Source organism: Seriola lalandi, unplaced genomic scaffold (assembly GCF_002814215.2).
Source record: "Seriola lalandi dorsalis isolate HSWRI2012SDOR001 ecotype SW California unplaced genomic scaffold, Sedor1 jcf7180002054524, whole genome shotgun sequence".
NCBI classification, from domain to species: domain Eukaryota; kingdom Metazoa; phylum Chordata; class Actinopteri; order Carangiformes; family Carangidae; genus Seriola; species Seriola lalandi.
Window position 1 is genome coordinate 2,671,250 of NW_019525077.1, and position 11,710 is coordinate 2,682,959.

The 11,710-nt window shown below is 41.2% G+C and overlaps 1 protein-coding gene across 1 annotated transcript; it reads right to left on the bottom strand.

Moving 5' to 3' along the window:
• Positions 1 to 536: 536 nt before the first annotated feature.
• Positions 537 to 11,163, bottom strand: LOC111660911 (kinesin-like protein KIF27). The gene is made up of 15 exons (XM_023414347.2): positions 10,637 to 11,163; positions 9,970 to 10,170; positions 8,259 to 9,253; positions 7,380 to 7,523; positions 7,029 to 7,205; positions 6,660 to 6,856; positions 5,588 to 5,709; positions 5,295 to 5,432; positions 4,814 to 5,028; positions 4,509 to 4,571; positions 4,143 to 4,313; positions 3,855 to 4,046; positions 3,506 to 3,733; positions 2,678 to 2,876; positions 537 to 2,454 (listed from the first exon to the last, which is right to left on the bottom strand). The coding sequence occupies exons 1-15, from the start codon at positions 10,932 to 10,934 to the stop codon at positions 1,823 to 1,825; spliced, it is 3,972 nt and encodes a 1,323-aa protein (XP_023270115.1). The 5' UTR covers positions 10,935 to 11,163; the 3' UTR covers positions 537 to 1,822.
• Between the last annotated feature and the right edge of the window lie 547 nt (positions 11,164 to 11,710).

Consider the following 11,710-nt stretch of genomic DNA (forward strand, 5'->3'; position numbering starts at 1 on the left):
AAAATCTACATACACATTAGACAGAAAATTGCCCCTCTGGCTGATCTGTTATTATATATGACGTTGTTAAAGTGTTATACTGAAGCAACAATGTGTAAGCGGCATTTACTGTTGTAGCTGGTTGAGGTGGATCTTTATATATGGGCAGTCTAATCCAGTCTAGATTCCCAGTGTATGGGTAGGGCCCCTCCAAAGGGTCACATGATAAATCTGAGTGGTCTTGAGATGATTAATATGACGCAAAAGCTATTCAACACAAATTTGTCTCAAATCTTTGTTATTTTGTGGAATATTGAATTGTTTTACACTTACACCTGGGCCTCAAACACTTATTTAAATTAAACCGTTAGAGAGGAAATTATTCTTTGGTGGAACTTAACACCTCACAGACATCTTAAACATGACAAGAGGCCCAACTACACACTGTTTTTTAGTACACTCACCCCCAAAACCATGGCTCCATGGATTAATCTGGCCATGGGCTGAGGGTGAGGGAATGGAATGAATTCTCACAATAAAGGCAAAGCAAAGAGAAATGCAAATTAGTAAGTTTAATAAATTTGACTGTAGAGTTACAGAAATAATTTACACAGCAAGTATAGCTAACAGTACAGCTAACAGACAAAAAAAAGATTGTATCAAAAAACACATAAAAACACATTACTGTTTTAGTGCAGAAAACACACTGTATCTACTGGCCATTTAAGTGCTAAACAGTGCCAAAAATTAAAGGTGAAAAACTCACTCAGCTGTATTTGATTACTTCGAACTATAGGTTGATGACACCTTTTCTCTAACTTATTGTTTTAAACTAGCAGTGTTGTAAAAGGAGGAGAATCAGTTTAGTTGATGCAGTTGGTGACAACCATAAGGTAAAGTATTATGACTACAGAAATAATATCAGAAAAGTGCTTTTTTTCCCCACACTCAACATACGACATAAGGTTGCCGTTTATGCATGCAGTGTGTTTATGTCAGTAAGATTTATTCATTGCAAAGATAGTTTTTTGTCTTGTTTTATGTCTTTATCTAGGCTATAAGAGCTTTAAACATAAGAAATCTCCAAATTTACGGGAACAAAACATGAAATGTGCAGTGTTGTATTTTGATGTATGTATCTATAATCGCAAAATAGGAAATGTCACTCTGTTTTTTGTGTAAACACACTGCCAAGTTATTGGAAATTCTCTCTATACATGCCATTTATCAAATTAATTTTTTTGTCATAACAACACTGGCCTTTCTTTTTGTTTCCTCTGTTACTAAATTAAAAAAAAACTCCACAACATTAAGCATAGAAGACAGGAAGACATAGGAAGACAGTGCTATGACAAGAGACTGAAGTGGTTCACTGTAAAGTATTCACACTCCAGTCCTTCTAAAGGACACTTTAAGGTCATAAACTCTGAAGTTTTACATGGTTGCACTATTCAGTGGTATTACATGTTCGACAAAGGACAACAGTGAATTTACAAAAAATAAATAAAATACAACAAAAACATATCTTCATAGTATATTGTGAATATGGACATGCATTACCTACAGACCCTTTTTTTCATTCTGGGAAATAATTTAATGCACCTGTGGGCACTTCTCACTGACCTCAGAGCCCCACAAAGTCAGTTTTCACAAGATACTTAAGATGAGTGGAAGAAGTGTGTCATTCATATTCAATTTTATCTGCAGTCATTTATGACACACATTTTCCTTTGCTTACTACTACCCAACTGGAATCTGCTGTATACGTTACTGGTGTCAAGTGACTCTTTTGGGTACTTTGATCTACGTGAAGTCACTGAATAGATCTGCAAATGATGCAACATCATCTGTCAGTGTTTTTGGACACTTCTATGGAGTCTTCTAGTATTGATTCTGTGCTGGTATTCACAACAGACCGCCGCCTCCTTGTGGCAGAACCAGAGATCTGCAGGTCAGCAGGACAGATCTGTCTCAGTTCTTTGCGACACAGACGGACTGGTGTCATCTCTAAACTTTCCCCACTGTTACCAGCCTCTCTTTCATTCCTCCCCTGGGACTGTGTGTGTGTGTGCATCTGATTGTATTCAGGTTTGGTATTTCTGTCTGCTTGGAGGTCAGAAGATGAGGAAGGACAGGGGGTTTGGTGTGCATGTCTCCTCATATGAGAATCGAACTTTGTCTTTTGGTCTGTTTGCTCTGCATGTATCTTTGTGTATGTTGTTGCTATACGTGTCCTTGCTTGTAACTCTTCAGTTTGCATCTGGGATTTACTTGTGCCTGCTTGTACCTGCATATTGTGTGTTTGTCTGTGCTCCTGTATGTATGACTGCTGATCATCATGGTGCAGGGCGCCACTAAAAAGTTCTCTGAGCTTGTTTTTTAGCTGCCGGCTGGAGCTCTTGTAGAAAAACAGTTCTTTCTCCAGATGCTGCAGTCTGTCTTGGATAGCCTGCTGTGGTTCTCCTGATCCACCCTCTAATCACACACACACACACACACACACACACACACACACAAACAAACACACAAGCACACGGACATGCACACGCACATGCACACACACACACACAAGCATACACAGAGACAAAGTAAATGAAACAGCAATATTTATGACACAATTTCTGTACAAATATGGAGAGGCATGGGACAAATAAATTCACTTCTAAACTTTTTTTCCAGGCTGACCTAATTTCCTCACCTTGAAGTTTCTGCAGGAGTAGCTGGATGTTGTTCTGGTGAGCTCGGTGCTGCTGGGTGAGCCTGCGGTCTGCATCCAGTGCCAGGCGCTGCATGGCAGCCTCCATCTCCCTCAGCACCCCCTCTTGCTCTCCTGCATGAAGCTCCAGCTCTTCACAGCGCAAACGCAAATGGCGCTCTGCCTCACGAAGACAAACAACCTAGAGAGGATGATAAAGTTGAGGGGGGCCAGAGAATAGTGCAGAGAAACACATATAATTACACAATATAACATTTGTTTACTCTGACACATGCTGAGAAAAAAACAAGGACAGAGTAAAACAGGTGGGAGGGAGTTTTTCATGGTGTAATAGTATAACATGGTGCAAACAAACCTCCTGGAGAAGTTGGTGGTATGGTATTTAGACATATCAGATGGAAATGAGGGGCACAGAGGGGAGCATTGGGGAAGCAGAGGGAGGGCAGAGGTATAATTTAATTAGCATTGCAAAAACAGTTCTGCTTCATTTCTGAGTCATCTTTGACTCAAGCACATCACCTGGAGAGAGAAGCAAGGGAAGGTAAATAACAGAGGAAGAGAAAAGGTGACACATAAATCTTCTGCTGGAACAGAAAAAGAAGTGAGGATTCAGTTTCCATCTCACCATGGTAGAATCCATTTTTTCACTAATTTAAAAACATGTTTTAAGAAAAGCGCAGACACCAGACATTGTATTCATTTGTAAATAGGAAATAATAGGGAAGAGTTAATATAGTAAAGGAAGCATGTTGGCTTTGTAAGTAGCGTAGAATGTCGCATACATCCATGTGTGTGTGCATTTTATCTTACCTTGTTGAAATATTTGATGAGCAGCTCCAAAGCCTCGGCTGGTGCGAGCTCCCTCAGCTTCCTGATGACATCACAGAGTGGGGCGGGTTTGGTGCTTTGTGACTGATACGAAGAGGAGTCTGCGAATGCCATCCTCTTCTGTTTGTCCTGGATGAAGTTGTTTTTAAACTTCAGAGCTGCATCCAGAGCTTCAATAGCTTCCTCCAGCTGGAGCAGGGAATGCCCCTCCTACATAAGGACACACAAAAATCAAAGTGAACAAAAGTTTATTTTACCAAAACCTGCAAAATCTATAAATCATATCAGGTGTCAATGTTAGTGTAATACAACACATTTCCTTCTTTCTGACCTCCATAGTAAGTACTCTGTTTTCCTTCAACTGTGCATCCAGAGTGTCTCTCCTCTTTTTAAGCATGTCTCTCTCCTTCTCCAGTTCCTCTTTGGTAACTCCTCCAGTCCGCCTTGCATTGCTACTGCTCTCCAGGTGCTCCTCCACTGCCTCCAACTGCATTGACACACGCTGCAAGTCCTGACTCAGAGCCTGAAAAGTAAGTGATATAAAACCTCTAGATATAAACATACATAGACATGTGACAAAATTAGCTCAATCATAATAAAAACATATATACTGGCTGACCTGACTGGAGCGTAGCATCTTCTCCTCCAGTTTGTTTTTTTGTTGCAGATAGGCCTCTCTGCGCAGGACCACCTCCTCTCTCCTCCTCAGCTCCTCCTCCAGCTCTTGCAGCTCTGCTCTCCTCTGAAGCACACACTCCTCCTCCTGCTCCAGCCAACTGCTGTCACATAACTATAGTGAGAACAAGGAGATAAAGGAGGGAGATGACAGACAAATTAATACGATAAGAAGACAGAGGGGTAGAAATAATAAATGGGGAGGAACAGTTGTATACAAAAGAAACTCTGTCAAAATGTTTTTTGAAGGAGAAAAAGCAAAACAAACTTTTAAATAATTTATACTGCTTTGTGGTAGTAAATGGTTTACCTTTTCCTTTGACTCTTCCTGGTGAATGCTTTTGCACACAGTCAAATCTCCTGCTTTTTGCTCCTATAAACAAAAACACAAATCACATTTACTCTTTACTCAAGAGCCATTAATAATTTACCCATGCTGTCTCAGCTTTTACATTTCTCTATTTTGGATTTTGTTTATTTTCGCCCATCAACCGAAAAAAAAAGGATTTCAAAGTTTATATCAACAGAGCTGACTTATAGCTTTACACAAGACTTTTCCTATTGCATCATCAAGACACCATGTTTGATGTTACTGGGTTCATTTTTGCAACTAACCCCACTTTGGCCAAGTTCTTTGTTGTCGTCAGTGATCTGTCTCTGCTGCCTGAGGTTGGTCTGAAGCTGCTCTCTCCGCAGTCTCATGTGCTGAAGGCTGCGATACACCTCTGCTCGGACCTGCTGGTTCTGCAAGGAAAGTCTTGCCAACATGCCAGCTTCTGTGCCATCTCTGTTGTGCCTGCCATGTCTGTCCACGGCCTGGATTTTCTTGTCTATCAGATAAAAACACAGCTGTGTGAGCTCAAAGCTCAAAATGTGAGATATCAGGTATAGTCAGAAAGTTTCTATTCATGGTTGCTTTAAACAAAAAAAATGCATAATTTGCAGATATATTTAGTGGCTTTGAATATCACCAAAATAACCCTTTCGACAGAAGCCTCAATACACAAACAAATCAGCTAAAGATTTCTATTCTTCTTGACTCACTATCTTCAAACCAACAGACACAGAAACACACAGTATGTAATAATATAAACACCAGTTTTGTCAAGCTCTTTGATGAGCTCCTCTTCCATCCGCATGTTGACTGACAGATCTTGGATCCTTCTCTCAGTAACACTGGCTCTTAGATGGGCCTTCATCATATGGCTTTTTTTGGCATGGTTTTCCTTGGCCCCTGTAAAGAAATAGTATAACAGTATAACAGGAAAAAACTTCTTGGATATAAATTAACTCCTGGAATATCACAGAAGAGAACGGAGACAGGAACGCATCCCCCTGAATACAACAAGACAAGGAAAAAGAAGATTGTCAAATAAATGTAAAGTATACCTGTAGCTCGTTGAGGCTGTTGTACTAATGGATTCCCATTAGATGTTTGGTCCAGTCCAGTGTTTTTCTCTTTCAGAGCTGATTTCTTCTGCCGACTCGTCCATGTTCTGTTTAAAGAATGCCTGGAGTAACATCACAGGATTTGATTAGGCAGATGATTTCAGATTAAATCACTAAGAAAAGCAAGACTTTCTGAATCAAGGATTATTGATATGTGTGAAACCAAAGACCTTTTGGATTTCTTAGGCGCACGGTACACCTGCAGTACACTTGGAAACAGAGTTCTAGGGGAAAACTATGTAAATTAGATCCTAGCATCATTAATGGCCAATCATATCAGCTCTTTTCATCTTCTTTAAAAGCAGTTCTATCCACAATGCACGTCCAAGAATATGCAGTGCATAGATGTGGAGGCTGTTCGGAAAACTAAGGTATTTTTGACCAGTTTGAGGCGCACAAGAGCACAGATACTGGTGTGGCTATTTTGAAACTGTATTTCTCAATAGCTTGGTACTGGTTGCACAAAATTGAATTAGCTACATGTGTTTGCCATGTATAATGCATTGCACTTAAATGCAAGACTATTATTGTCAAAATTACCACGATTAAAACTGTATTTGAGCTGTCATTTTAATGTTTTTACTAGTTGAAGTTAATGAGTGGTGTAACATTAAGGGATTCTGTGACTTGTGAGAGCAGCATAAAATGCAGTCATTCTTGACACCGAAATTGTAGCGTGTCACTGAACTGTCACCAACACACCCCCCACAGTGCCTGTCTTCCCATGTTGGTGCATGGACAGTCACTGCTATACACAAGCGGGAGCAGATGTGGAATAAATGTTACCACACCTGAAGAAAAGCATCTCGACAAAAGTGAAAAAAAATTATATTTCATTGAACATTAATAAATAATTTAATTACATTTTTCTGTATTTTTGTGAAACCTTTTTTCGTAGCAGCACATGAACAAAAACTTTGTGACTTGCACGCCATTAACTAAAATTAGTTTCAATGTGAATCACTGGTGGCTTCACGAAGAAAGAATCTGTAGGCTGGTATTACACACTCACCTAAATGCCATTTTGCTCACACAGTCCTTATCCTCCTCCTCCTTCTCTTGAGCCCTGTCTATGCTCTCTCCCTGTTGTTTTATGAATGGACAGTACACCTCATCCTTTTCCTCAAGCTTAGCCAGAAGGAGATGACCGCGCATTTTAAAGGCTGCCATCACCCTCTCCAGTGAATAGGCTGGGGGACTGGAGTGAATCTACAAACGCACATATGCATACGAACAGAAATATGCACAGTCATGAAACAACAGTGAGTGGATGCACACATGAATCTATGTTTAGTATTTACAAAGTCAAGTGTATCTGGTACAACTTATACACACACAATCAATAACACACACAGAACAAAACAGTGCAGCTACCTCTTACCTTCCTGGGAGGCCCATGTCCATAGCTGTGTCTGATCAGAGGGACACTATGGGGCCTCTTGCCTGAGTTCCCAGAAGCCACTGCTTCCACTGCGGCCCCTGAGGTTGTGCCCCGAAAGGTCATGAGGTCGCTGCGAAGACGATCAATCAGAATCTGTTGGTCTACCAGTTGTTCAGTCTGAAAACATTCACACACAACAGTACACACAGGCACGCATTTAACAAAATAATAAAAAAGTTGTTCTTATTCTTATTCTAGGACAGTTTTGAAGTTTTATTTGCAGATTTACTGAATGCAGCGTCCTTTTCTACTGTATTACAGAGCTGCATTCAAAACTGTTGTTCTCCTCACCTGTATACGATTATGTTCCTTTTCTTCCTCTAAGGCTTGGAGGTGGGTTTTCCTCTCTTGAAGAAGCCCCTCAACATCTTTTTGTACCTGTCTCAGCTCTGCATCTTTCTGCTCCAATAGATGCTCCTCTATGTTGAGAGCTTCCTAAGGGTAAGAGTAGATAAGAGAAAAATGTCACTTTTCTTCACTATGCCTTGATTGATGGATATTTCATCATTGATTCAGTAGCGCTCTTTTCATTTTTAAAAGTCAGAATAGCTGTTTCTGTCTATGCATTTTACTAATCCAGTGCATCTGTTGCTTTCGTTCATATGATCTCATCTCAGGCTCTCAGGGATTAAAGGATGTCACAATGGAAATTTTGACTTGACCTCATCATGGGAAAACACAGCTATAACAACACGATTCCTATGGGTGTGCCAGAAAGCCAGGATAAACAGTACTAGGACTGCAATGAGTATGCCACATCTAAATGGGATGTTATTAGTTACAACTACACTTTTCAACTTCTGGATAACAATACTGGTTTCCTACATGAGGAAGGCTAGACCCTTTTAAATTATGCAGCACTGTCACTTGCACTGCTCTTTACAAGGTATGAGAAGAGAAATATGACAGGGTAATGACAAGTGATTAATTAGCAGTCTGCATGCTTACTGTTTTAATCAATTTCAACTATATTGAATAAAATGACTGAGTGCATTTACATAACCTTAGTATTAGTGGCATATCAGCTAGCACTTTGAGTTGAGATGGGCATTGCACAGTTGAAATAGAGTGTTATGGATTGTGGAACAGCTCCCATCAATTGTTTGATAAAACAAACATTTGTTAACTTTAAAGGCTATCTGATGTTTCTTTTTTACTTTTTATAATTACCTGGCATTTCTTGAGCTCTTCTCTGAGCTTAAATAATGTAAGATGGTCAGGCTGGTCTCCATTCCCCTCTGAACAGTCCTTATCATCGATTTGATGTGTGTTATTGACAGCTGCCAGTCTCTCCTGCCAGTCCTGCAGTTCCTGCCTGAAACATTGACTTGGAGAGGGGCCAGAGATATCTGCAAGCAGAGCTGCAGCTTCCTGTGCCAGGAGGTGGTAGTGTGATGATTGCTCTTGGGTCATCTTCTGATCTAGTTCAGATAACCTTATCTGACTGCGCTGTTTGAAACTCTCCATCTCTCCACCTGTCCTCTCCCTCTGCATCTCCATCTCTCTCTCCTTCTCTTTCAGTAGCTCTCTCAGTGTCTTTACTTCAAACTCGAGCTCCCCTTGTCGAGCCTCGCCGGGGTCCCAGGCTGAAGGTAATGATTTAAGCTCTGTATGAGTAGATATTGCTCTGGGACGGTTGCGAATGTGACGGGCCTTGGATGCAAACTGCAGGACACTCAGAGTCTCAGCTACACTGTGGTGAGAGGGGCTTACACAGGCCACCATCAGTGTATGGGCGGTGCCACCCAATGAATCACGGAGGAGACGGGTGATCTTGGCAGCACGGTATGGTATGTGTGCGCTGTTGCAGTTGTTACCACGGCGAGTTCGAGCAGGGTCAGACAGGGCACGGATAACATTGCCCAGTGCAAGCAGGCCTGTGTTGATATGAACAGATTCTTTGAGCCGTGTTCCAGTGTTGCCAGTTTTTCCAGCACGCTCTGAGCCTGCTAGGTCGACCAGACAGAGTTTGGAAGAGCGGACAGACCTTAAGGAGGTGTTGTTGCGGCAACACTGGATGAGCTGAAGGGTGAGGATGGCATGAGAGCGACTGGAATGCTCATTCATCCCTGTGGTGCTGGTGTGGCGTAGAGCGTTACCCATCTCTAGAACACTGAGTAGCTCCTCTGCTGAGGTGACAGCCATCTCTTTGGCTCCCACCACCACTGAAAAAACATGGTTGAAATATTACTTTCCCCCAGGGTACAACTTAGTGTCTTTGTCCTTGTTGTATTACTATGACTTCCTCATCCTCTCTGAAAGGTTTCTCATTCATTAAATGAATGATTTTACATCTTAAAATCAGTTTATTAATGAGTAGCCTATTACACAGCCTGTTATTCTGACTGATTACATGTAATGTCTTCTGCAGCTTTACTAATGTCACCAGGGTTATCTCTTGGGCTTGGAGACTAAAAAGCTACTACAGAAACCAAGTGGACACTACTTAGGGGGCCTGATGGGAAGTGTAGAATCCTTTAATACTTGGGACAAAAACCACCATATACTGGCCTTCATTTTTAAATCTGTCTCTTGCGTGTCCAACCAACTCTGAGGAAGTGCAATACTGATTCTCAGTAGTACACAAAGTACATCGCTAACAAAGAAAGGAGTGTCAGTAGCATGAAAACCAACTTTGTGGTGCAATCAACGGCATGTCGATTAAATAGGATTGATGTAAACAAATAGGTGGAGGGTGGATATATGGACAAATTCCCAAAGGCAACACACAGAGAGTGATATCAATTTATTCTCATGTCCTTTGTTTAGGAAATCCTATGGGCTCATCCCCTCTCATGTAATCTACAGTATGTGAAACATACAAAAATAAATTCACATTTTGTCACATTTGTCTGACAGTGAAAAAGAATATTTTCATTACCTGTGTTTCCCTTCTCATCCTCTCTGATATGAAGCTCTTTGTGAATGGTGTGCATCTCCAGCAGGTCTCGCAGCTCTTCCCTGTACAGCTCCATATATGACACCCGCACTGTGGCCTCCACACCATCACTGTTTTTCCTCTTTTCCGCCAACAACAAGAACACATCTTGGGCCACACGGTCAATAATTCCTCCCTCTTCATCTGAGAGAGGTTTTGGAAGGAAGAGACACAGTAATAGAGTAAATGTTGCAAAGAACAGAGAGTGAAACATTAGAAAAGACCTTCAAGGTCAAATCTCTAGTACATATGTGAAGTATAACAATGGGTTAACAGCAAAATACTGGTCAGAAAAGCTTACTTTGAAGTCAGGCTTTCTGCAGGGTTCACCAAGTTAAATTTAAGACATTTTAAGACATTTTTAATACCACACAGGTCGTAATTTAATCCATGTTTTAAGAAAATCCCACCCAGGGATAATAAAGCTGATTGTTTTTTCAATTTATATATCAAACATTTAAAAAAAATTGTGAACAAATGGAATATTTCCCTATCTTTCTCAGTCAAAGAAAGAAATGTGCTCTAAATAATTCAGTTTATCTCTTAAATCACTCCTCTGGATCGTTTTAACCTCATTTTTGGGATGAAAACTGACACCCGTGCAACTTACCCAGTTTCCCCCCTCCGAGTGTGTATGTCTTCCCTGACCCTGTTTGTCCATAACAGAAGACGGTGGCATTGCAACCGTCGACCAGGGACTCCACCAGCGGCTGGACGCAGGACTGGTACACCTCATCCTGACTGGCTGTCGGTCCAAATGCGTGGTCGAAGGAGTAGAGTCGGTCCGAGCCGAGCATCACCTGTGCGGTGCCCGGCACCATCCGCACACACACCTGATGGTTGTGGAGGACTTCCTTGGGAAGCAGGGGCCGGATACGGACCGCCACTCGGACACATACCTCGCTCATGACGGTGAAATGTAGTTTCTGAGAATCACTAACGCTTGTACTTGTGATGTTTCCACTTTCATCTCAGCACCTCACAGCTGAGTTGTGGAAATAAATTGTTTGAAATAAACGAGGGAACGATCTACATTTTACCAAAACAAACCGTCTGATGTTGACCTTGTGTGTTTAACTACCGTCGTTGTCATTTGGTTGTTGTTGATGTTGTTGATAACTTTGTCGACTGTTTCGTTTGTTGTCGCTACTCGGTTGCCCGGGAAACCGCCGCCGCTGTGCTGCAGCGGTCGAGGAAAGCAGGAGAAGCGTTCAAGAGTCTACATGGAGGGCGGACCGAGTGCTACGTGAAGGCAACAGCGCCACCCAGCGCCAAAACACTAACAAACCAACAAACAAAAAAACATTATTTAAACTTTAAATGAAAATCCAATCCTTTAAATAAAAAAAAAAATTAAATAAAAAAAACGACCACCATTCAAAGGAAAATCTTTTTAGATTTGAAGGATAGGTTTACAAATTTCAGACAGCCAAGCGTCCATATGAACATTGAAATTAGAGAGATTTTGAGTCTTCACTTTGGATGTTGGACTTCAAACTTTATTGAGTCACCTGAGGATCAAACCAAAGACTGTAAAACACCTGAAGAGTCCTCTAACACTTTGAGACATTATGTCAGAGACACTGGAGACATCATTTCTAAAAGCTAGTCAGTCTTTCTTTGAGTATCGGACTGTCTGATATGATAAGGATCAAACACACAACCTCTAAATGTCTCACCACTT